Below are 25361 nucleotides of genomic sequence, written 5' to 3' on the forward strand. Positions count from 1 at the left end.
TTTTTTTTGCACTGAGCTACATTCCCAGTCCTTTTCATTTTTTATTTTGAGGCCAGTTCTTCCTAAATTGCCTAGTCTGGACTCAAATTTACAAGTCTCTTACCTAGCATTTCAGAGTACTGGGATTACAAGGGTGTGCCACCAGGCCTGACTGTTTCTTAATTTCTTTTCAGGATATTTCATTGCTACTGTATAGATATACAATTGATTTTTGTGCATATGTTAGTCTCGTATCCTGCACCTTTGCTGAATTGATTAGGTCTAATATATTTTCTTTCTTTTTGTAGATTCCCTAGGATTTTCCCTAAAATCATGTCATGTGTGATTAATGATAGTTGTTTTCTCAACTTTTTTTATTTTGTCTTTTTGAGATGGGGTCTTGCTATGCAGTTCAGGCTGGCCTTGAGCTCACTTTGTCGCCCAGGCTGGCCTCCAACTCTCAGTGATCCTCCTGCCTCAGCCTCCTGAGTTCTGGGATTACAGGTGTGCACCACCACGCCCAGCTTCAGTGATTTTATTTTATGGCAAAAATATTTTAAAATAAGTTATGTCAAATATTAATCTTCAACTTGCACATAAAGGATTCATTTACTTATGCATCTTGGTATTTAAAAGTTATTGCTGTCCATCTTCCAAGGCCAGAGTTCCCTGTGTGGCTGCTCTGTCCACACAGGCACCTGGCCCAACAAGCTGAGACCTGGCTCACATTCTCCGGTGAGCAGCGGCCAGGCAGCAGGCTGCGTCTTCTCTGATGTGTTCATAGGCGTGAGTCAGCTGCAAGGCAGGAGACTCAGTATTGCAAATTGGAAGTCAAAGGAACTCTTCCAGAGTACTTCTAGATTTGTCTGTGTCTTTTTACCAATATTTTATTTATTTTTGCAGAACTAGAGATTGAACCCAGGGCCTTTGCACTGAGCCACTTCCTTACCCCTATTTATTTGTTTAGGAGACAATGTCTTGTTAAATTGCCACGCTGGGCTCAAACTGTGATCCTCCTGCCTCTGCCTCCCAGAACGCTGGAATTACGGTTATGCGCCACCACATCCAGCTCCAGTATTTTTATTGATTTATTGATTCCTTATTTAGATAAAAGCCTAAGCATCCTGCCTGGACTATAATAAAACAAAAGAGAATAGTGTTAAGCCTAATAACAAGCACGATGCAGAAAACTCACAGAATTACCAAATCTTAAAATAAATCTTCTGATTCATTTAAGTACTTTTCATTGAGCCTTGTCACAGGGCACCTTGGAGCCTCGCTGGCTCAGCTGGAAAGCTATGTCTGCCCATCTACTGCGGCACCCCATGCTGGGGCCTTACTGCCTACACTGGAGGGGAGAAGTAACAACAGCCATCTGTTCAAACTTCCCTGAGACCTCCGTGACTTTGCTCAGTCTCCAGACTGCTTAGCTCCTTCCCTTGACAATCTATTGGCTTCTTCATTGGCCATGAATCCCAGATGGCCGGAGCATGTGTCCACTGCATGTCCACGCTCTGGGTGGGACTCTCCAATGCCACAGTGCTCCTTGTTGATCACTTTCTTCCCTGTAGTTCTCTACCCACTCTTCTTCCGCCCCAGGACCCCGCTGGTAACCCCATTTATAGTAAACGTGCTGCCCAGGTATAGGACCAGGTTAGTGATGGTCTGAGCCTTTGCTCATTCCATGGCTTTGCAGGTTACATGGATTTCTAGTGTCTGTCACCAGGGAAGTCTAATGCCTACATCTGAAGTGTGGCCTGGCCCCTACTCCACACTGATTCCTGTTCCTGTCCTCCCACCTGCTGCTACTGGAGCGAGAAGCGTCAGTGTAGACGACGAGAGTCTCATATAAGAAGAGACTTGCTAATGGAAGGACCTGACCGTTCCATCTCATGTGCTTTGCACTCAGCTCTGTGTTTGCATCTTCATGAAATCAAGCTCAAGTATCACATGGTTTCTCTTCTATGAGAAACCCAACTTATAAATAATTTAAAAAGCAAAATCAAAGACACATAATAGGAGACAGGGAAATAGATCTTTTGCAAATGGGAAGGGGACCAAAAGATAGAGGGAGGAAACCAGGTGTGGTGTCACACATCTGTAATCCCAGCACTCGGGAGGCTGAGGCAGCAGGATCGTTGCAAATTTGAGACCAGCCTGGGCTGCAAAGTGAGCTCAAGGCCAGCCTGAACTGCATAGTGAGATCCTGTCTCAAAAAAGAAAAGAAAAACAGACATTTAACAGGGGAAATAAAAGGGTCCTAGAGCCGCTTACTGGCTTTCACCTATAATTCTTGTGCATTTTTCTGCCTCTCTGAACCATCTGGGCTCACAGAGCTCCTGACAAAAGCCCGGGTTTCATCTTCTGTGCCAAACTTCTTAAATCTTGCAGGCGGAATCCAGTCCACTGCGCACTGCACTTATTCCAAGTCAGGAAGACCCAGGTCCTACAGCCCCTGCATTAGGCATAGAGCACCCTAAGCCTGCAGCAGCGGCAGCTGAAGCACATGCAGCCAGGGTGACTGTGGGCCAGAGGTAGGAGGCTAAGCATTGCTCACTTCCATGAAGACCACCACATTTTGGACCCGCACTGGACTCTCGCTGAACTATGGATAGTTTTACTTCTTTCCAATATGGATTTCTCTTTCACCCCTTCCTTCCTTCTTCCTTCCTTCCTTCCTTTCTTCCTTCCTTCCTTCCTTCCTTTCCTTCCCTCTCTCACTTTCTTTTCTCAGTACTGGGAATTGAACCCAGGGCTTTTGTACTGAGCTACATCCCCAGCCTCTCCCCTCAACCACTTTTATTTATGAGACAGGATCTAGCTAAATTTTTAAATTGCCAGGGCTGAGCTCAAACTTGCAGTCCTCCTGACTCAGCCTCTCAGGGTACTGGGAATCACAGTGTCCAATTCAGGAGGCCAGTTTTTTGTTTGTTTTTTAGTTTTTGAGACAGGGTTTCACTATGTACTTCAGGCCTTGAACTCACTTTATAGCCAAGGCTGCCCTCAAACTCACAACGATCTTCCTGCTTCATCTCCCAAGTACTGGGGTCACAGGTATGAGCCAACACACCTGCCTAGGAGGCCAGTTTTGGTCTGTTTATTTTGTTTGTTTTGTTTTTTGAGACAAGGTCTCCCTATGTAGTAGAAGCTGAAGCTGGCCTTGGACTCACTGTGTAGGCCAGGCTGGCCTTGAATTCCTTGAACTTTCCTGTCTCAGTCTCTTGAGTGCTATATCACAGGTGTGTGCCACACACACCCAACGCAGGAGGCCAGTTTTGGGTTTTTGGGTTATTTTGGGGTTTGGGGTTTTTTTTTGAGACAGTCTCTCTGTGTAGTTCAGACTGGCCTTGAACTCACTGTTTGACCCAGGTTGACCTCAAACTCGCAGCATTCCTCCTGCCTCAGCATCCCAAACCCCACCACATGTGCTGGAGGCCAATATTTAAAGATTAGCTGAGGTGGGCCAGGGTCCAGTTGGTTATTATCTGAATCCTGGTTTTGTAGCTCAGGTTGAATCCTCATGATTTAAGGGGCAATTTGGTTCCCATTAGAGGAATCCTCATGGCTGGAAGGGTGGAACTATTGCCAGGAAATGATTGTGTGTGGTGGTCTCAGTCACGTGGAGCTTCGCTTTTCTTGGAATTGAGGTGATCACAGGTTTAGGACAATGTGTGGGAGCCCTCAGGGCTGCTTGAATATCCCTGTAAATCCATTACCGTGCTATTCTCAGTCTTGAAGGAAGATGAGATTAATATAAGTTCAGGGTGCCAAGCGTGGTGCTGGTGGTGGTGCACACCTATAATCCCAGCACTTAGGATTACAGGCTGAGGCGGAAGAATCATTGCAAGTTCAAGGCCAGCCTGGGCTATATAGAAAACTCACCCTCAAAAAAAACAACAAATAAATCTAAAAAATTAAATTCAGAGTCAATCAACCTTGTTTTCCCAGCGTTTCTATATCCAGAGCTAAGAAGGGATTTGTGCCATAGGGATTTGGGGGTAGCAGGGGATGAGAGGGTACAGAGGGGAAGGGGAAGTAAAAATGATTAAGATTCGTGTATACGTACCAGTTCTCCAAGGTGAATGTGATTATTATATATCCAAACATATACTAATAAAAAGTTATAAAATCCTACAGCTAGCCGTGGTGGATTGAGGAAATAAAACAAGAAGGATACAAAATGAAGGTTAACCTTTGTCTTGTTTTCAGTAACGTCCTAATCATTTGTAAGCCCAAATGAAGAGTTTTGTTGTTGTTGTAATTTTTTTTTTTTTTTTTGGTACCGGGAATTGAACTCAGGACCTTGTGCTTGCCAGCCAGGCACTTGTGTCACTGAGTTATATCCCCAGACCTGTTGTTGTATTTTTTTTTGTTTGCAAAAATGTCTTTTAAGTCCCTGTCTTAGAAAAATACACAAATTGTGCTTTCAGTGAGTAACAGGCTAAGGGCCCAGCAGTCAGCCCATCTTCGTCCCTGCAATAGCCTCAATGTCATGACTATGTCACCACCACAGTTGACCTTAAATATCTAGTAGTATACCCATGCCGGTGACTGGGAGTGTAGTGAGATACCTTCTCTGGCCAAATAATAAGTCAGAGCTCCAAAACACTTCTGTTAGTCCTAAGGTGGTTGTTGGTAAGGCCTTGGAGGAACTCACATTATAAAGCTGTTCAAATTTCTTGGTCCGAAATGCATTTTTCTAGACTTTCTGTGGAGGCACTTCAGGATTAAGGACATCTGCTGAGTCATATTTAGGCAGCACAGGGGTAGAGCAAGAGACATGCCATCTCCACAGGAAGTAGGAGCCCTTCTTAGAAGTTCCTCAGGACAATATCAGCCAGATATCAGAAGAGACTAAAGGAGCTGGCTAGGCGGGTGTGGTGGCGCACGCCTGTAATCCCAGCACCCGGGAGGCTGAGGCAGGAGGATCATTGTGAGTTCAAGACCAGCCTGAACTGTATAGGGAGACCCTATCTCAAAAACACAAACAATAAATAAATAAATAAAAATAAAGGAGCTGGCTAAAGTTGTGCTCCATGCAGCACCATCTTGTCTGGGAGTCCACTGTCCCCGCAAGCTGCCGGTGCCCCAAAGAGCTAATTCCACGACTCACCTGTAAACCTGGAGACACATAGAAAGTTATGAGGGGAGTCTGCTTTGATTTCGCTTGGCTTGTGTTTGTTATCAAGTTGCTAGGAACAAGTTAACATCCTATCACACCAATGTTTTCACTTTCAAAGTGGAAGAGGCGGAGGAAAAATGCCACCCTCTGCCTCAGAAATAAATGAACCTGAGGGAAATCTGTGATGGTCGGGTTGTGGGACACGGGCCTCCTCATGGTATGGGGACGGGACCCCATGAAGTGCTCAGTACCTATGCCACTCCTGAGTGGGGAGTTATTCTTGGGGTCCCCTGAAGGACACCTGGGTCCTTCAAGGCCTGTCAGGTGTTCCTAGGGATCTGAGGGGCTCTAGGCATGCACCCCCTTTGCAAGACTGCTGGTGGTCGTAGGAGAGTGTTTGCCTCCTTGCGGGACATTATCTTGTAGTTGAAGGCTCAGGGCAACCAATGTGAATTCTGTCAATGCACAGAAAATTCCCGAAAAGCTGCACTCTCTCACCAGTGTGTGAGGGTGGCTTCCTGACATCCCACTGTAGTTGAGAAGCCAGGGATTGCCCAGCACCACTCATCCAGACCAATGCCTTCATGTCACAGACCCGTCACCCTGTGTTGAGGGCCTGGAGGGTGCCTAGCTGGATGGGGTTCATGTGTTGAGCTGGGGATCTAGGAGGGTGTCTGCTACAGTGAAGTAGTGAAAGGCGCTTCCTCATCTGCGAATGCGTCCCAATGATGGGGTCACTTTAGAGCCCATTAAGCTCCTGTCGACCTGGGAGATTCGTGCAAGGTGGTTATCTGGGTGTGTTTTGGCGGAGGTACCCTTTGCAGGATCCCGCAGGCGATGCAAGCTGTGCAGCCCGCGGGATCCAGAGCCTGGGGGCGGGAGCAGACGCTGCGCACAGGCGGCGCTAGCGGGAGGGGCGGGCGCAGCGCTCAGAGCCGAGGCTGCTGCAGTGGCGACAGCAGGTGGGTCGCAGCGGGTCTTGTGGGGGTCGGGCTCTGGCCCAGAAAATAGCCAAAGGCTCGGGTAGCTGGGGACAGGGCGCAGCGGAGCTAGACCGGCCGGCACCGGTGGCGTGTGGGTGCACGGGAGGTGCCTAGGTCTTGGCTCCAGATCTGCGGCTCAGGCCCTGGGCGCCCCCGCTTCTAGAACAGGTGAGCTGAGACGCCCGCCTGGCAGCAGGGGGGTGATTGCTACCCTCCCAGGCCAGGTGGCCTCTTCGGCCACGCCCCGAGCTGTAGAGCCGCTTCTGTTCCGGGTCCTGCAGGCCTGGCCCAGTTCCCGGGAAGCCTCCCTGCATTTCACCTTTTTCTTGGATCCACTGAGCTGCTTCCAGTCTCTCTTGCCTTTTGGGGCTGGCTTCTCCCCACCCTCAGAGCCACCTAGCTGGCTGCCCTGAAGGCAGACAGGACCTCCATGCTTCTCTGTGACCTCTTGCCCCAGTCCAGCCCTACAGCAGGTCCTCCTTATAGGTGTCTAGGGTCCCCAAGAGGAGACAGAGTCAGGGTGGGGCCGAAGCTGGCCAGGACCTGGCTGCGCAGCCTGTCATTCTCCTCTGTCTGGCCGTAGGGGGTTCCAGCCACTGGCTTGGTGCTCTTCATAGCCACCCGTCATGGCCCGGGGACTGCCCAGTGCTGCCAGCCTGGCACGCTTCTGCCAGAAGCTGAACCGCCTGAAGCCGCTGGAGGAGTCCAGCATGGAGACGTCCCTGCGGCGCTGCCTGTCCACACTGGATCTGACCCTGCTGGGTGTGGGCGGCATGGTAGGCTCGGGCCTCTATGTGCTCACAGGCACTGTGGCCAAGGACATGGCTGGCCCTGCCGTGGTCTTGTCCTTCGGCGTGGCCGCTGTGGCCTCCCTGTTGGCAGCCCTGTGCTATGCAGAGTTTGGAGCACGAGTTCCCCGCACGGGTTCTGCATACCTATTCACCTATGTGTCCATGGGCGAGGTGTGGGCCTTCCTCATAGGCTGGAATGTGCTCCTGGAATACCTCATCGGGGGTGCCGCAGTAGCCCGTGCCTGGAGTGGCTATCTGGATGCCATCTTCAGCCACAGGATTCGAAACTTCACTGAGTCTCAAGTGGGTGTCTGGCAGGTCCCCTTCCTGGCCCAATACCCAGATTTCCTGGCCGCCAGCGTCCTACTCGTGGCCTCTGCCTTTGTCTCCTGTGGAGCCCGAGTCTCCTCCTGGCTCAACCACACCTTCTCAGCCGTCAGCCTGATGGTCATCCTTTTCATCATCATTCTGGGCTTCGTCCTGGCCCGCCCCCACAACTGGAGCGCTGAGGAGGGTGGCTTCGCACCCTTTGGCTTCTCTGGCATCATGGCGGGCACTGCCACCTGCTTCTATGCCTTCGTGGGCTTCGATGTCATTGCTGCCTCCAGTGAGGAGGCCCAGAACCCACGGCGGGCCGTGCCCATGGCCATCGCCATTTCCCTTGGCCTGGCAGCCAGTGCCTATATCCTCGTGTCTGCTGTGCTAACCCTCATGGTGCCCTGGCGCAGCCTGGACCCTGACTCCGCACTCGCTGACGCGTTCTACCGGCGGGGTTACAGCTGGGCTGGTTTCATCGTGGCAGCTGGCTCCATCTGCGGTAAGAGGCCCTTCCAGGCAGGGTGGGAGAGAACAGTGCACTGCGGCCCTTCCCTGAGCCTCTCAGAAAGCACACCTCCATCCAGGCCTCTGTTTTATCAGTTATATAATGGCCCCAGGGAGGTGCTAATTTTTAAGACTCTCCACCCTGGTTTGTTAGAGAGGACCCCCCCTTCCCAGTTATATATAGATCTGGAATACCACATTCCGGAGTGATCGGGTGACAATCCACGCACACTTAGACTGAGACCGCAGACGAACTCATGCCCATATCTCCAGGGGCCACCCGTGCCCCAGCACCCCCAGCAGCCCCTGCTGGGCTCATTTACCATGCTCACAGTTCCCCTACCCTTTGCTGCAGCCATGAACACCGTCCTACTCAGCAACCTCTTCTCCTTGCCACGTATCGTCTATGCCATGGCCGCTGATGGGCTCTTCTTCCAGGTGTTTGCCCGTGTGCACCCCCGAACACAGGTGCCTGTGATGGGCATTCTGGTGTTTGGGGTCCTCATGGCTCTCCTGGCCCTGCTGTTGGACCTAGAGGCACTGGTCCAGTTTCTGTCCATCGGCACTCTTCTGGCCTATACCTTTGTGGCTGCCAGCATCATTGTGCTGCGCTTCCGGAAGTCATCTCCACACAGCTCCTCGGGCCCAGCCAGCCCTGACCTCACAGCCAAGAAGTACGACTCCTTCTCAGACCACATACAGCTAGTGGGTGCTGTGCAGGCCTCAACCCCTGAGCCTGGGCAGCTGCGACCAGCCCTGAGGCCCTACCTCGGCTTCCTGGGAGGGCTCAGCCCTGGAACCGCTGTGACGTGGGCACTTGGTATCCTGGTGGCCTCAGCTATCATGCTGGATTGCATACTGGTCTTTGGGGACTCAGCCCTGTACCTCCCACGGTGGGGCTACATCCTGCTGCTCCTCATCAGTGGTGTGGTATTTCTGCTCAGCCTCCTGGTCCTGGGGGCTCACCAGCAACAGCACCGGCAAGATACTTTCCAGGTACCTTCCCAGTAAACCCTGTTCACTCTCAGCCCAGCCAGCCCCCTTTGTCCCTTCCTCTTCCATCCCATAACAAATAAGGGTCCATGGGACTGGGGAGACCCATCCATCCGTTCTCATACCTATCTGTCTTTCTGCATGTCAAGGGAGCTGTTTTCAATAGCTCTAGAGACAAATAGAGTCTCTGTGGAATTTTTGTAAAGTCAGGCAGCTCTTTCCTGCAGCCTAGTTCAGCCTTGCCCTTGTACCCTTAGATCCCCTTGGTGCCCCTGACTCCGGCCTTGAGCATCCTCCTCAATATCTGCCTCATGCTGAAGCTGAGCTACCTGACCTGGATGCGCTTTGCCATCTGGCTGCTGATTGGTGAGTGGGGGTCAGGCTGGGACCCTCAGGGCGTGCAAGGGGGGATAAGAGGGCAGGCAGAGCTGGGACCTGCCCCTCAGGTTCATTACCACCCCTGCAGGACTTGCTGTGTATTTCGGTTATGGCATCAGGCACAGCAAAGAGAACCAGCAGGAGCCACCAGGGCTGACCACCACACGCTATGTGGTATTCCCCAGCGGCAGCCTGGAAGAGACGGTGCAGCCCGTGCAGCCTGTGAGCCAGGAACCAACCCAAGGGCCTGACAGCACGGAGTAGCTGGAGAGTCTGTGAGCCAAGTTGTGCTTTCCCTGCCCTCTCCCACATCCTTGAGAGGCCAGAGGAGCTGGGAGCTGCTTCTCTCCAAGGCAGCTTGGGTGTACAGCCGCCCAGGTTGAGAAGTTCTCAGGATCTTAGGACTCTATCCCACATACTGAGCTTCTGGTCTTTAGGGGATGGACCTTGGCCAGCATTAATGCAGTGGACTCTTTGCTCAGCACCTTCCTATTTATGACCAACTCCAGGTCCTGGGCAGGTGGGGTACGGTGGGCGGGGAAGAGGTTGCAGTCCCAGGGATCCATAATAATAACTGCTTGGTCAGCCATATGGGCAACCACTATGTCCACATTTTTTTGTGACCCTGAGTTCTCACCTGCCCCCAAGGAGCCAGGTGATTGTCTCCAGTCTGCAGCAAAGATGCTGAAGTTCTGCATGGTAGCTCTGGGACTAACCCACATGGCCAGCCCTGGGTCCTGGCCCCTCCCTCAGGACAGTGCCTCTTGACCAGTTCAGAGGGGAGCTACATATACCAGATGAAGAGGGTGGGGACCGTGGGAGGGGTCAGGGCTGGACCCTATGAAGGTTGCCTAGAAAAGGCAAGGGTTCCCAGAGAGACAGTGTGTGCCGGAAGCCTGGCCCCAGGACACTGAGGCACATCTGCACACAGGTATGTCTCACACACACACACATACACACACACACACACACACACCCTCAGGCACATGCCTGCATAGCCTGCATATCCCACACAACTACCCTGGGGTGCACACTCCTGCCCAGACCAAGGTGACACCTGTAACAAGCTCAAGCCTGGGCCACACCTCGCTTCCTTGTTGTGTCTGCCCACTTTGCCAGGGTTTGAGGTAAAGGCTGAGGTGGTATACACATGACTGGTACACAGTTGAGCATGAGTCCACAGATGCCTGGGCCTACCCCTACTGCCTTCTGGTCCACTCGGTGTCCCACATACAGGGAGGAGGGAATTCCTGGATAAACCCCAGGCCATTGATGGTGAACCCTTTAGAGACTGAGTGCCCAAACTGCAACCCCAAACCCATGTATTTATTGAAAAGTGCCAATGCTGGCCCTATGTGCACTGTTACCGGATGCTCATCAGCTGTGGGGTGATGCCAGGGGGACTTGAACTGTGCGCTGACAGAGAAGGCTCTGCGTGCCCACTGCAGCACATACGCCATAGTTGGCCACCACTGCCCTAGGCCCATGATGCATTCTCCCCCAACTAGGATGCTCATGCTGGTGCTGTGTCCACTGTGGAGAGCGCCCCTCCTCTCTGTAAAGACTACACAGAAAGATGCTGGCTTTTGCAAGCTTTTACTCCAGCAATGACATCAGCTTTCTCTAGGCCCCAAGGTCAACTGGGTACATGTGACCAACCTCCAATAACCAGACCTTGTGGGCCCTGACTTCCCATCCCAGCCCTCTGGACACTAAGCTCCTAGGGATTAAAGGCAGCAGGGACCTCAAAGGACTTACTGAGGCTGTGAGTGCCAGATGATTACAGTGCTAGCCCAGCTTCAGCCCAAGCCCTGGCACCTCCCCTGGTCACCACGAGAAAGCAGCCTCTCACTTCTTCCATGGGGTGGGTACTCCCAAATCCTTGCCCCACCCTGGAACCAAGAGAAGGCTTGGTTCCCATGGCTTTGTTCCTCCCATCCTACTGTGGTCTCCAGGACATAGGGAAAATTTCCATCAGGTAGGACTTAGGCCCCCAGAAGGATTCCAGAACCAGAACCTGGCCAACCTTCAGGGGAACCGTGGCGTCCTTTATTAGAGAAGTTCCTTGCAGCCACGACACTCTGCCTAAGATCAAGATTAGGGCCTTTGGTGTGAAGTGCCTCAGGCTGCACACCTGAGGGTTGGGCAGCTGGCCAGAGATGTTCCTAGGTATGACTGAGGCGGCAGTAAATTCCAGATGTATGGCCTTTCCACCCCAGGGGCTCTCAGGAAGCCTAGTGGTCAGTTTCCAGGGGGTTAAGGTGGAGGAACTACGAGAATTATAGAGAAGGCCCCCAAAGACTCAAGACCACCAACTCAGCCCCACCTCTCTCTCCTCCCTGTCCCGACTGTCTGTAACAGCCAAGGGCTGCCACAGGGAAGGGCAGGCACTCACAGGCTGAGCGCTCTACCTGTGGTGCAGTCAGGTGCCCCCGCTCACTCACCTCCGTAGCTCATGTTGTGCCACAAAACTGGTTTCTGTGGCTTCCCAGGTAGCAATTTGCCAAGGCTGGACTCAGGAGAGGCAGTCTTCCTGGGAGTTCAAGGGCAGAGTTCTCCCTCCGACTCCTACCCCAGACCTTCTGGGGTTCCATCCTTGAGGTTCCTAAGCCAGGACCCCTGCCCTTTCCATCCCTGTTCCCCAGACCCCAACAAACACAGAGTGGCTATGGGCCTCAGGAATAGGCAAGCAAGTGGGTGCTGGAGCCCAGACAGGAACAACCATGAATGCGTCTGGCACCGGGAAGCAGCGGCTGTGGGGACAGGTGGTGGTACCACCTAAGGCATCTGGACAGCTGGACTTGCGGGTGTGAAAACCGGCTTGGTCCATGAAAGGCTGGCAGTCGCCTTTGGGGCTTTTGCCTGCAGACAAGACATCAGGTCAGGGATCTGACTGAAATCTCCTAAAGTGTGGCAAAAACCAGTGCCAGCTAGATTTGCAACTCACCTCCTCATACTTCGTCCTCCAGTAGAAATGGGCTTCTCTATCCACATACAGCAGCAGCAGATCACAGAGGAAGGTGACCTGCAAGAGGCAGGGTCAAGCCATGTCCCACTCCCAACCTGCTCTCCTGCCACCTCCCCAGCTCTGCCCCCCAGGATGCAATGTGCAGTCCTACGACACTTTGGCAGACAGACAGGCACTCGCTTCAGCCAGAGGGAGCTGAGGGTGATCGGACTCACCACACCCAGCCAAGCTGCTCCGGTGCCCACTGTGATGGCCGTGGGGATGAGCCCGAACTTCCCTGCCTGAGAGATCTGGGATGAGCTTCTTAGGCCACAGCTGTCATGATTTGCTTCCTCCAGGCCCATCTATCTGTACCCTTCTCCCCTGGCCTGATCCCTACCTGCCCAGTGACGAGGATGTCAAAGCGGATCCCGAAGAGCTTAAGCAGGCTGCGACCTTCCACACCTGGAGCCTCCCACCAGTGGCTGGCTGTCCTGAAGGCAGGAGAGAGGGTTTTTGTCGCCTGTACTGCCCATTCTCAGGCTGGGCTGGTTTTCTTGGGCCTCAGTCTTACTTATCCATTGACCCCAAACCTCCAGCCCAAGCCTGAGTCCTGGGTCTTGGCCCTAAGTAGTTGCTAGGGACATAAGGAAAAAGCACACTGGGACCTGATTCAAGAAGCTTCCTGCCTCCTGAGGGCACGGGGATGGAAGGGTCCCTACATGAATAGCAACAGCACGGGATGGCGGGAGGAAGGGAGGCTGGAGGTGAGGACAGGCAAAGGCTTATGAGAGCCTCAAGGCAAGAATTCACTCTCCCAGAAGTGGGGAAGAAGGAACATATGGATGGTTTCCTGAAGGAGGTCCAGGCTGAGGAATCAGGGCCAGTCAAGGCCCACAGGTGGGAGGAGCAGATAGGGCAGGGAGCCAGCACTACAAGGTTGCGAAGAGCTGGGGAAAGATTTGGCAGGATATGGCGCGGTATGCCTACATCATCCCCAGGCCTGATGGCAGCCACGTGTGTACATATAGGTTCATGCGTGTGTGACAAGGTAACAGTAGGTGGCAGGTTTCCAGGATATCTTAGGAGATTTTAAAAACATGACAGTAAATCCAATTAAAGATCTTTGAGTGCCTCCTGGATTGGAAAAATACAAAGATTTAGGACCATAATTGGCACAGGTGGGATAACATAAATCCTAGGTTTAATCTGCCAATGTTAATTTTTTGGTGCGCCATTAGGATGGTGGTCAAATGGAAAAAGGTCCTTATCTCAAGACAGTGTTAAGAAGAGTGAGTGTCCCATGTCTGCTGCTTCCTTTCAGACGTTTTATTTTTTGTTGTTGCTTTGGTGTGGGAGATTGAACCCAGGATTGTGTAAGTGTTGGGAAGTGCTCTACCACTGAGGCCCATAACTGTTGTATTTGTAATCTATCTACATATATCTATCTCATTGGAGACAGGAATAGAGAAAGCAAATGTGGCCAAATGCAAAACAGTAACAACTAATGAACCCAGGGCAAGGGTATGTGGGTGTTCACAGTACTAATCTTTGATTCATTCATTCATTCATATTTTTTGAGGAACTGGGGATTGAATCACACTGAGCTGCATCCCCATCCTCTTTGTTTTTTGAGACAGGGTCTCATGAAGTCACTGTTTTCTAGGATAGGCTCAAAATTGCCATCCTACTGCCTCAGCCTCCCAAAGTGCTGGGACTACAGGCCTGTGCCACCACATCTGGCTTTCTTTTAACTTTTCTATAGATTTTTGGAAAAGTCTTAGATTAAACTGTAAGCACAAATTAAATACGGAAGCCCCTATGCCATGAAGGGGAGATGCTAGAAGCCAGGTGGAGGTGCTAGAGGGGAGATGCTAGAAGCCAGACCCCAGAGTCTGGAGGTGACAAGTCTGCACTAGGCAAGGAGTGGGGACAGATGGACTGGGGCAGGGGTAGATGGTACCTGTGCTGGAGGCTCAGGGGCTAAGAAAACTTCCTCCTGCACCCAGAATCCCCCAGAGCGCACACAGGGGAGCATCCACAGGGCTAGGACCCCGTTTTGATTTGTCTTGGCAGCCACAGGGAAATGGGCAAGGGGGAGCACTGGCCCAAGAACAGCAAGCAGGCAGTGGGGGTCACACCTGAAGTTGTAGCTCGTCTCCTGCAGCTGGAAGGAGTAGTGTGGCCAGCAGTCGGAGCCCCCAGTGTCCAGATCACAATCCCAATGGACACGGATGCTCACAGCACCACCCTGCACACGACACATCTCCTGATCCACCAATGGGTCCAAGACCCTCTCCCCGACCTCTTCAGGGACCTTTTTACCCAAGGACCTACCATCAGTGCCAGGTCCTCGAAGTCCCCTCCAGCTGCAGTCACGAGGTCCCCAATGCGGAACACGGGGCAGTAAGGGCTGGAGAGTGGATCGTAGCGACACTGCTTGAAATAGGCAGCATCCCAGGTGTCTAAGGAATTGGTTCTGGGAGGGGCAGAGGGGAGGATTAGATAATCAGGAGGTCGTGGAAGATCTAGGGTCAGCCAGGACCTGCCTCGCTTACTTGGAAAAGTTGAACTTGCTGAAGGTAACGGTGTTCTTGATGAACAGTGTGAAGTTCTCGGCTTGCATCAGCAGGGGCCTCCTGCAGGCAGAGGGTACGCTGCCAGAATTTTGCCCCATTTGGGGCCCTGCCCTGGGACTGAAAGGAGACTTACGTGGACACCGTGCTGTTCTCCACTGGGCACCAGCTCTGGATCTCACAGGTCCTGTGGGTGCCATTGAACACCACACACTGACCTGTTTTTATGCCTTGAAAACACAAGATGAACTCTAGGCCCTTGATCCCCACAGAGTCTGGGGAGGGTTTAGGGCAGGGGTTTATGGGCAGAACAGAGAGATGCAGGGTCCCAGCCCTGCTCCCAGTTACCATGGCTGTGTGTTCCTGTCTCCCCTTCAGGGCAGTCCTCGTCAGCCCAGCAGTTAGCCAGTGGGACAGAGGGGTGCTGAAGTAGACAAGAGACCCCAGTCACCAACAGCCCAGGGATGCAGCCCTACAATCTGCAAAGACACCCTCCTCCCTGCCTTAGCCACCAGGGTACCCCGGTTTGGAAACCCATGGGAAAGCTGGAGGGTAGAAATGGAGTTGGTCAATGGGGTGGTCAGATGGGAAATAGTGCTGAATTCCAAGGGCAGAGTGAGACCCCTTTGCTCCTGACATTTTCCTCTGATGGGGGCAGAAGGGAACGAAAGGAGTCACTGAGGTCTGGCTCCTCAGCTCCAATCCAGACAACAGAGTGGGAGAGGGGAAGGGAGCTTGCATAGGTCAGTCCCTGATCTCTGGCATGCCGGGGCAGAGGCTGGAGGGCATGGCCAGCGAGGAGCAGGACCCCAAGCCTGGGTAGGGAGGTAGGAACCACAGGCTAGTTCCCTGTTTGCTCTTCTCCTGCCTACACAGAGTCAAACACTGTGGGGGACAACCAGGAGGGGAAGGTGGGCAAGCTTTCTGGGACACTGGAAGGGAAAGCAGTCTACACTTTTGGAAACTGTCACAGAGTGTCACACGCCACTGCCACGGTACTCAGTTCATTCACAGCCAAAAGAACACAGCACCAGGAGTCTGAGAAGGACTGAGGGAGTCTGGAAGAGATGCAGGACTTTGTGAGGGATGAGACTACGATTAATGGACAGAAGACAGAGGACAGAGTGGAGCCACCTGCTTTGCTGTCCTCACTTGTGCCTAAGAATGTCCCTTCTCCTCAGCCTAACCTGGTCACAACGCCTTCAGCTAGACCCCATGGTGACCTCTACCTCTACCCAGCAGCCCGAGTGCTCCATCTCAATGCACAAGGGAGCGAGAGTGCCCCTCCTTGCGCCCATCTGTGGCTTCCTTCTGCCTGCCTTCCTTCCTCAGCAGGGCTCTCAGGGCCCCCGAGATCTTAGGCTCTCCACCCTACTCCAAATCTATACTTGAACATAAACATAAGCATAGTCATAGGCAAGAGTGTGCCGTGTGCTCACAAAAATGGAAGCTGGCTCCAGATACACTAATAGAGGCTGAGCACAGAGAAGAGAAGGTGATCTGCCATCTTTTTGTCTCTTGCTATTAGAGCCCACCTGAGGCCTGCTTCAGGTGTCACACCAACAACCTGGAAAGTACTCAAAGGAGGACTGAAGATGAGGCGGGCCCTCCACACCTCAGGGAAACTAGGGTCTGGGTGCTGTCACCCAGAGGCCTGGAGGCCTTGAGCAAGTTACTCAACTTTGCTGAGCCCCAGGTATCTCCTCTTCAGTGGGAATCATAATTCTTACTGGGAAAGGGTCTATGTGACATGGAAAGATTACAGGAACATGTATTTAGCCTGGTGCCTGGGATGCACAAAGCACACACTGAGCCTTCAGCCACCTGTGAAGGAGAAGGGAGACGGGGCTGCGACCCAGGCTGCTGAAAGGAGGAGGTACGAACCCACGGGGAGGCTCCCAGGCAAACTTACCTCTGGGCATCTGCCCTGAACTTGAGTTGGTGTCACAAGGAAATTGGTCACCAGGAAGAACACGTTCTCTCCCTAGGAGGTAAGTCTCAAGGTTGGTCCCTGCTGGCTCCTTCAACTGGAGAGGCCAGAAACTGATGGCCAGGTTTTTTGTTTTGTTGTGTTTTGTTTTAGTAAGTTCTGTAAAACCCAGACCCTCCCAGAAGCCTGATTTATGAGGGAAGTTTTCTTAGCCTCATCTCGTCACCAGGCACTTTGCCCAGTCACCAACTCTGTTCTTTTTTTTTTTTTTTTTCATCCGGTACTAGAAATCGAACTCACGACCTTGCACTTGCCAGGCAGACGCTTTGCCACTGAGCTAAATCCCTAGCCCCTACCAACTCTGTTCTTCTGGTGCCAAAATTGTAGTCCCAGTGACCATCTGCCTGGAGAGAAGCTGCTTTCTGGATGCACGCCCACCCTGTCCAAGGAGAAATCCTCTCCCTTTTCTGGAACCCTGGCTTCTTGTCCAGTGAGGGCTGTGGCATTCACCAGGGCAAAGCCAGGACCCAGATCCAGCTTTGGTCCCTTCTTGTCCATCCCAACACTTTTTTTTTTTTTCTTTTGTCTTTTTGCGACAGAGTTGGTGACTGGGACTGTGGGCCAGCTGGGTGGAGGGAGAAAGGACACACAGCCTGAAAGAGCAGAGGAGCACTTGATGGTACCTTGGGTAAGGGGGGAGGTTCAGGAAGGTCAGGCCCTAAGTCCCTCCACCCCTCCCACCCCATCTTCATCCTCAAACCTTGAGTCCTAGACAGCCCAGTCCTTTCCAGATGTGGCCTTTTAATTAATAAATTATTCTTGGATTTTTGAGACAGGGTTCACTATACACCTCAGGATGACCTTAAACTTGCAGCGATCCTCCTGACTCAGCCTCCCAAGTGCTGAGATTACAGGTATCCACCACCATGCCTGGTCTGGATACGCCCTTTTAAAAGGAATTTCCTCTGGCCTGGCTTTCCATTCCGTTATCCACTTGGAAACCTCCTGTCCAGGTACCACTCTTCTTTGAAGCCCCTCCTAAGCCTCTCCAGCCTCTCTTCCTAAGCCTCTTTTGGCATTGCACTCCTCTTTTGCACACATTTGCTCCAAGGCTGGTGTCAGAGCTGTCAGCAGGTGAAGTCATGTGCCCCCTGCAGCAGCACCAGGGACCCACCTGTGGTGGCTTCACAAAGTCAGCCACATCCCACAGCCGGTCCCCCAGCTCCTTGATCTGAGTCACGGAAACCCCTTTGAGTTTGGTGATGACAGAAATCTGGGGGTCCAGGTCCCATTCCTGGTAGCCTTTTTTGGCGAGGAGAGCCCACCTGGAGAGAGGTGACAGATGGTGTGTTGAGACCGGCACACAGTGAACAGCGGGAGTGCAGGCTGCCTCTGCAGGATCAGCTCCCTCCCCACACACCCTCTGCTCCCAGCCTGGCAGAAGGCACCTGTGTCCTCTCCAGCCTCACCTCCCTGAACAGTCCAGAGGCCAGCTGGACATCCAGGAGCCAGCACCTGCAGACACTTTCAGCAAACCACCCCTGTCCCAGTAGATTCACCTCTCTCCTTACAGACTTCTCTGACCCCCAGCTAGACCTGGTGGTCTCTCTGGCAGGGACCTCAGTGATCCAACTCTCAAGAATGTCAGAGACTACTACTTCCTGCCTACCCGCCTCTTCTGTGTGCAGAGCCCAGCACAAGGCTGGGGACAAGGCCTTAGGATGGAGGCAGGTAGGCACACAGGAACACAAGCACACAGCTTGTTTTTGTATACCGCCGACCTTTGAACAGATGAAGATCCTTCTGTCTGTCTCCACCCTATCACTACCCAGCACCCCACCACCACCACTACCACCATCACCGGCCTGATCTGTAAAAAGCCAGACTCTCAACCCTCAGCCCAGTAGGGTCAGTCATGATCACTCTGACCAGCCTTCCCAGGAGCTGTTCTCTCTTACCCCACCACATAGGTCACGACTCCGAGCTGGAATAACCTTTGCAAGGCACCCACTCGCCAGTTCCTGGTCATCACATACTTCTCGGTCTTGTAATCCAGAAGCCCCCAGCCGGCCACAGCTCCTGGTGAGCCCATGCTCCTGCTCTTGCTAGCTGCTGGTGCATGAGTCAGCACGGCAGCTGCAGCCACAGCTGAAACAGGAGTCAAAGAGGCGCCGAAGCAGGCCAGGCCAGCCCTTGTTAAAGGGACACTTCCACTCAGGGAAGGACCCAGCCCCCATACTCCAGCCCTGGGCTGTCTCACGCTCCAGCTGCCCTGGGGCTCCCATCCTCTCCGAAGTCCCTCTGCTGGACCCTGGACACAGAGGAGCAGCCCTGCCCCCTGTCCTCTGGCTTCACTTCCTTGTAGGGGTAATGACAATGTTTCAAGTGTTGTGAGAGGCCTGCGTGGGAGCAGCAGGAGCCCAGAGAAGGGGCCAAAGAAAGGTTCAGAAACAAATGGCCTCTGAGCTAACGTTTGCAGATTCTGAAATGCTGGAAGCAAAGTCGGGGAGAGATGTTCCTGGTGAAGCCAGCACCATCGCAAAGACATGAGAGAGAACTGAGCTCCAGCGAGAGTATAGTTTTAGTAAGCAAGGTGTTCCTGACTCTGCAGGTTCCCCAGGCCGTCCTACAGCCGTGCCCCACTTTGAGTGTTTCCCAGTCGGTGAACACTCAGTCGGGCGATATTGGAAGTCTACCGACCAGCAGGAAAAATGAACGCCCGCTAGCGCCTAGGCCTGTGCATGGCCAGGGACGCGCACTCTTATCAGTGCGGGCGAGCAGCTGGCTCAAGGTCAGCGCAGAGCAGCCTCCGTTCCGCCGCAACCATCAACACCGGGTTGCCCAGGAGACTGTGACGTAAAGCGAGCCTCTATTGGCTGTGGCAAGCGCCTGTTGTCTATATACCACAGTCTATTGGTCATCCTGAAAGAAGGTCCGCCCACATCCCAAGGCAGCCCTAAATGTGGCGCCACGCAGTCTCGGCTTCAGTGTGGGTGACTGCGAAATGGGTGTAACTATGAGGGATCCCTGCGAGAATTCTGCAGAGAATGAACAGGAGGAAGAAGCGAAGGCGGCCGCTGGGGATTTTGCAGAGGTCGCGGAGTCCGAGAAGGACTCGGATGCAGATTCCGACTCTGACCTGGAGACAGGAAGTGTCTCCGGTACGGGACCGGGTTTGACTCATCTTGAGGGTGCTAGGCGCGGGTGTCGGGAAGGGGCGTGGGCTCTATGGGAGGGCGCTTTTCCTTGGGGCACCTTTAGAACAGTCGGTGGCCCTTTATCTCTGTGCCCTCCATTCCTGCTGGCACCAAAAATTACACAATTAAGAACACACTTCTAGAACGCCTCTTAAATACGAACTGCTGGCAAACTGGTAGGAAGAGGTGTCCCACCCTGAGGTGGGTTCAGGGCTGGGTTTTCCTAACAGGAAAATCTAAGCTAATGGATGTATAGAATTTAGAATTGCTTTCCTCCCATAAAGTGCTCATAGAACATTGTGATCATGGGCTGGGTGTGGTGGAGCATGCCTGTCATCCCAGAGCTCCAGAGGATGAGGCAGGAGGATCTCTGTAAGTTCAAAGCCAGCCTGAACTACATAGTGAGACCCTGTGTCAAAAAACAAACAAAAAAATTGTGATCTGTAATTGGGGGACAGGGGACAGAGCATGCAGTTTAGCATCAGACAGGCAGTGTCCCAACTCTGGCTCTGACTCCCTGTGTGACTAGAGAAGGGATTTACTTTCTCTGAGCCTTGGTATCCTCCTCTGTAATAATGTGGGAATAGTCCTCAATAGCACAGAAAGAAGTGTCTCTAGAGGGGAGAGAAGCTAGATAGTGACAGAGGTCGGAAAAGAGGCAGAGGGCATGCCATCGCAGGGGTCCACATTTGTTTCCTTGTCTCCTCCCAGGCACCCGTGGACTTGGAGAAGTGGTCAAGGATACCCCCTACCGGAGGTTTTGCGAGGCCTTTAATGTTGTCCCTGCCTCCTGCATTCTGCGCCAAGAGAATGCTTCAGAGTTGAGCCTGCAGCACCGTGGCCTGGGGCCCCAGGTACCTGTGAGGGACACTGGAGCCTGGTTTGGAGAGGAATGACCCAGGAGGCAGTGGCCATGGCAGTGTCTGTCCTTGAGACTATCCCTCTCGCTGTTAGCCATTCTCTGTGCCAGCATTCCCTTCCCTACATCTGGGAGATAGGATAGAGGCTGTGACAGATCAGCATAAGTGTGTATGTGGGGTGTGCCTGCAGGCTCCTAGTGTGCTGGAAGGTTACAGAAAGCGCCAGGAGGTGAGCTCTGGGTAGAGCCTAGGAGATGCAGGTGTCCCCTTGGGAATGAGGGGCAGGAAAGGCTCTCTGGTTGGAGGGTACATGAATGGGCTGAGCCCTGGGAGCACAAGCCAGGGAAGTGGCCAGATGTGTCTGAGCCCCTCAGCCCTGGAAAGGAACAAAACCCTCAGGATCCTCTGCTTTGTCCCAGGGGGCCCGGGCTCTGGCTTCCACATTGACCTCCAATCCCTACATCAAGCGACTGGATCTTCGGGACAATGGGCTCTGTGGGGCTGGTGCAGAGGCCCTGGCAGATGTCCTGAGTAAAAACAGCATCATCTCTGGTAGGTGTTGAGCCTGGGGCGAGTGGGCAGGCTTGAGTCTTCCCTAGCCCCAGAGATGTGCTTCCTCCAAGCCTGGCCTTATTTGGGCCCAACTAGTATGGCTAGGATCTGGGAGAGGCCCTCACCATGGGGTGGGGGACATTGGGGTGGAGTTAGGCCCATCTAGCCAATGATGGATTCTGCTCTTTTCCTAACCTGATGTACCTTCCATCCTTTGCTGGCCACCACATACAGACACACACATGCGCACATGCATGCATGCACGCACGCGCGCGCGCACACACACACACATACACTCTCATAAAATTCAATGCCTGAATTCAGGTCGGGAGAGTCTTTCTTCACAAAGGGATGGGCTGGACAGTGGGGTGGGAGAACGTCATGGGAGTTTAGTGAGGCTGGATCCACATGCCAGCTCTGCCACTGAAGAGTAGACTGACCTGGACAACCAACTCAACCTTACTGAGACCATTTCCAATCCCTGAAATGGCCCCAGCTATACCACTTAGCCCTTGGGGTTGTGGTGAGCATTAAATGAAATTGCACATATGAAGGGGTCAGCAGAGTATTTGGTCCACATAAGTGCTCCCTGCATGGCCACTTGGACTAGTATTGCCAGTCCCTGGCCATTAAGGCAGAGAGAGCTCCTGTGGGTGGGTCATACTGCTGCCAGACACCAGGCATCAATGGGCTCCTCCTCCACCGCAGCACCAAAGGTAAGTGGTTTTAACCCTTGTCAGAGAAGTTCCTGGAGGTGCGAGAAGGTTGAAGTCAGGGGCTCAGGAGGACCCAGCCAATGACTAGCAGAGGTGCTACCATATAACCCCAGGACAGTCCAACTGCAAAGCCCCTTCCTCTGCCTCAGGCCTGGAAATATAGGGGATGGAGAAAGTGGTGGAGGGAGGTGGCTGCCTTTGGAGCCCACTGACCAAGGAGTGGTGCTGTTCCCTAGATGTGGACCTGTCGGAGAACCAGCTTGGAGCACCAGGGGTCCAGGCCCTCTGTGCCGCCCTCGCAGTGAACCAGGTAGTGCAGAAGATGCAGCTGTCAGGGAATGGCCTGGAAGAGCAGGCAGCCAAGTACCTTGCTGATCTCCTGCTGGTCCGTACGGGTCTGAAATCCCTGGATCTCAGCTATAACCAGCTAAATGACCAAGCAGGTAACACCTGGCCGGGACTGCCATGGATCATGAAAGGTCAGCTTCCTCTGGTGGCAGGGGATGGGGAGTAGGAGCACACTGAGTATCTGCCAGCGAACATCTGTACCATGGTTTCTGCTCCCCACACCCACTTTATCTCACCCCCCTCCCAGCTGAGACACACAGAACTTTTTTTTTTCTACCAGGAATCAAACTCACAACCTCACATTTGCCAGATAGGCACTGTGCCGCTGAGATATATCCCAGGCCCTCACGGAATCCTTAATTCATTCAAGTATCTCATTGCCCACTACTACCCCTGCTTGACACCAATTTAGCTACTACCAATCTAGCTGCTAATAAAACTCTGTCCCTGACCTCAAGAAGAACCTGTTAACAAGATAATTCTTAGTAATTATTGGTGTAAAAAAAAAAGATATGGTATCTAGAAAAAATTAGGGAGCCTTCGGTTTAGAGAGTTGGCTGGGGAGGCTTTTATGAGGAAATGACATTTAAGCTGAAGTGTGCAGGCTGGGAAGGAATCAGCTATGGCAAGACCAGAGGGAGGGAATTTCAAGGAGAGGAACAGTGAGTACACAGGTCTGTTTCCCAAACTGACAATAGCCAGCATGAGTGGATAAAGATCCAGAAGATAATGACCGGTCTACGGCATGGAGAGGCAAGAAGGGCTGCTGAGCTGAAGATCCTGGGAAAAGTATGGTGATTTCATTCCACCCAAAGACATGGGTGGGATTCTGTGATCTCATTGCTCTCTCATATTCCCGGGCCTTGGCATAGGCTTTCTGCTTTGTCAGGAATATGAACTTCCACCTATGTTTGTTCCTAAATTCTCCAGTCAATGATAACAATCACCTAGAAGATGTGTGTAGTGGTGTGCACCTACAGTCCCAGCCCTGTGGGTAGCAGAAGGATTGCTTGAGCCCAGTAGTTCAAGTTCAGCCTGAGCTACATAGTGAAATCCTTGTCTTTAACAATAAGAGCCAGGGCGGCTGGGGATTTAGCTCAGCGGCAAAAGCACCTGCCTGGCAAGCGCAAGGTCGTGAGTTCGGTTCCCGGTACCGGAGAAAAACCAAAAAAAAAAAAAAAAAAAAAAAAATAATAATAATAATAATAATAAGAGCCAGGCTGAGCATGGTGGTGCATGCCTGTAATCCCAGCACTCAGGAGGCTGAGGCAGGAGGATTGTTGTGAGTTTGAGGCCAGCCTTGGCTACACAGTGAATTTGAAGCTAGCTGAACTACACAGTGAGACCTTGTCTCAAACAAAACAAACAAACAAAACCTGCAAAAAACAAGAGCCAGGCATGGTGGAACATACCTGTAATCTTAACTGCTCTGAAGGCTGAGACAGGAGGATCACAAGTTCGAGACCAGCCTGGGAAACTTAGCAAAACCATATCTTAAAATATAGAAAGAGCTGGGATATATTTCAATGGTAGACTATTTGCCTAGGGTCTTTAAAGTCCTGGGTTAAATTCCCAGTACCACAAAAAGGTGGTTCATCTCCTGCAACCTGGGCTTAGAAATACAGATTCTTGGGTCCTGGACTTGATGGACCAAATTCTTAGGGGAATGCACATACATGTTCACTTTAATGGATGCCCCAGGAGAATTGTCTGATCTATAAAGTTTTTGAATTTTTGATATGTCTTAAGCCACTTAGAGTGATTGGGATGGCACCAGCCTTGGCCAGGGAAAATTGGCCCTGCAGTTTGACTACCAGAGCCAAATGCCTTCTAGGGAAATTATTGTGGAAAGCTGAAGAAACTAAAGGAGAGGCTTATTTCAGACTTTGATGAATTAAGTATCAGTGTCTCTCCAAGAGTTTGTGGTCAGAGGGTGTATTAGTGAGCTTTCTAGTACTACACTATTACCTAAGATGATTAACTTAGAAACTGAATATTTTGGCTCATGGTCTTGGAGTCTGTGATGGATTTGCTCCATTGTTTTGGGGCTGTGGCAAGGCTGGAGCATGTGGCAAAACAAAAGTGCTCAACTCATGGCTGGGGAACAGAGGGGATGAGGGGGTCCCACAATCCCCTTCCAGGACACACCACACAATCAGTGACCTAAAAACCTCCCACTAGCCGCCATCTAAAGACTTTACCATTTAAGATGCCAAATATAAAGCTGGGCAAGGTGATGCATACCTGTAATCCCAGCACTCTGGGAAGCTGAGGCAGGAGAAACAAGTTCAAGCCTAGCCTGGGAAATTTAGCAGTTTAGTTGTGACCCTGTCTCAATTTTTTTTTTTACAAATTAGCAATGGGCAAGTGCCAGAGAGACATGCAGAGTGGAAGGGCCAGAAGCTAAAGCCCTACAACAGAGGGCAAATGCACAGTGTATACAAGGGAGGCAGCGTGGGACCTGGGAAAGGTCAGATTCAGCCAGGCCATTTTGTTGCTTCAAGTGGGGACCTGAGGGTGTGCCTGACTCCCTTGAGGGGTGAAGGATTTCAGGTTTCAGACCTCCCACCTGATCCGTAGCATTGGTAGCACATGCCTTACAGGATAACTGCAGGGGTCACAGAGACCAAGCATTGGCAGTTAGAGACATAAAAGAAGACATCCTCAACCTTTAGCTCTTCAGCATAAAAAGGGATGCTCCATTAAGTGAAGAACCATTCCCTCCCTTCTAGCCCCAGAAGTGTCAAAGGAAAAAGGAAGTACCTGTATCTGACCACACAGAGGCATCAAATCGAGCACAGGGCATTGAGTCTGGGTCTGAGAGAGTTTCTGCTGCTGCCCAGGGAGCTCTCCAAGGTGCTAGATGTGTGTGCTAGCCTGGGGAGTAGGCAGCCTGAGCCAGTTAGTCCATTAGTTGTTTTCTTTCGTTTTGGTTTTGGTTTTGGTTTTTCGAGACAAGGTCTCACTTTGTAATGCAGGCTGGTCTTGAACTCAGTATGCATCCTAGGCTGGCCTCACACTCACAGTGATCCTCCTGCCTCAGCCTCCCAAGTGCTGGGATTACAGGCATGTTCCATCATGCCCAGCTTCCATTGATTTTTCTTCTTCTTTTCTTCTTCTTCCTTCTTCCTTCTTTCTTCTTCCTTCTTTCTCCTCCTCCTCCTCCT

General features: G+C 52.2%; 3 protein-coding genes across 5 annotated transcripts in view; 2 read left to right on the forward strand and 1 right to left on the reverse strand.

Moving 5' to 3' along the window:
• The first annotated feature begins 6005 nt into the window (after positions 1 to 6005).
• Slc7a4 (solute carrier family 7, member 4) lies at positions 6006 to 10422 on the forward strand. 2 transcript variants are annotated; one of them, XM_005391817.2, is made up of 5 exons: positions 6006 to 6063; positions 6668 to 7692; positions 8053 to 8693; positions 8948 to 9056; positions 9157 to 10422. In XM_005391817.2, the coding sequence occupies exons 2-5, from the start codon at positions 6711 to 6713 to the stop codon at positions 9330 to 9332; spliced, it is 1908 nt and encodes a 635-aa protein (XP_005391874.1). In that variant the 5' UTR covers positions 6006 to 6063; positions 6668 to 6710; the 3' UTR covers positions 9333 to 10422. The 2 variants fall into 2 exon arrangements, with proteins under 2 accessions (XP_005391874.1, XP_005391875.1); XM_005391818.2 differs by lacking the exon at positions 6006 to 6063 and adding an exon at positions 6070 to 6252.
• Positions 10423 to 10648: 226 nt separating this feature from the next.
• Positions 10649 to 19336, reverse strand: P2rx6 (purinergic receptor P2X, ligand gated ion channel, 6). 2 transcript variants are annotated; one of them, XM_013518015.1, is made up of 12 exons: positions 18558 to 19336; positions 17696 to 17846; positions 16504 to 16575; positions 14940 to 15015; positions 14728 to 14821; positions 14574 to 14654; positions 14353 to 14494; positions 14157 to 14266; positions 12416 to 12509; positions 12252 to 12317; positions 12016 to 12093; positions 10649 to 11930 (listed from the first exon to the last, which is right to left on the reverse strand). In XM_013518015.1, the coding sequence occupies exons 1-12, from the start codon at positions 19067 to 19069 to the stop codon at positions 11847 to 11849; spliced, it is 1560 nt and encodes a 519-aa protein (XP_013373469.1). In that variant the 5' UTR covers positions 19070 to 19336; the 3' UTR covers positions 10649 to 11846. The 2 variants fall into 2 exon arrangements, with proteins under 2 accessions (XP_013373469.1, XP_005391876.1); XM_005391819.1 differs by having other exon boundaries at positions 18480 to 19336.
• A 118-nt stretch (positions 19337 to 19454) lies between these two features.
• The window catches only part of Lrrc74b (leucine rich repeat containing 74B), a 23741-nt gene continuing 17834 nt past the window's right edge, over positions 19455 to 25361 (forward strand). Inside the window, 4 exon segments of the mRNA XM_013517985.1 lie at positions 19455 to 19682; positions 20430 to 20572; positions 20998 to 21130; positions 22083 to 22289. Of these exon segments, the coding sequence (XP_013373439.1) occupies positions 19526 to 19682; positions 20430 to 20572; positions 20998 to 21130; positions 22083 to 22289 (640 nt within the window). The 5' untranslated portion in view covers positions 19455 to 19525.

This window comes from Chinchilla lanigera, unplaced genomic scaffold (genome assembly GCF_000276665.1).
Source record: "Chinchilla lanigera isolate Chin_1 unplaced genomic scaffold, ChiLan1.0 scaffold00041, whole genome shotgun sequence".
In the NCBI taxonomy this organism is placed as follows: domain Eukaryota; kingdom Metazoa; phylum Chordata; class Mammalia; order Rodentia; family Chinchillidae; genus Chinchilla; species Chinchilla lanigera.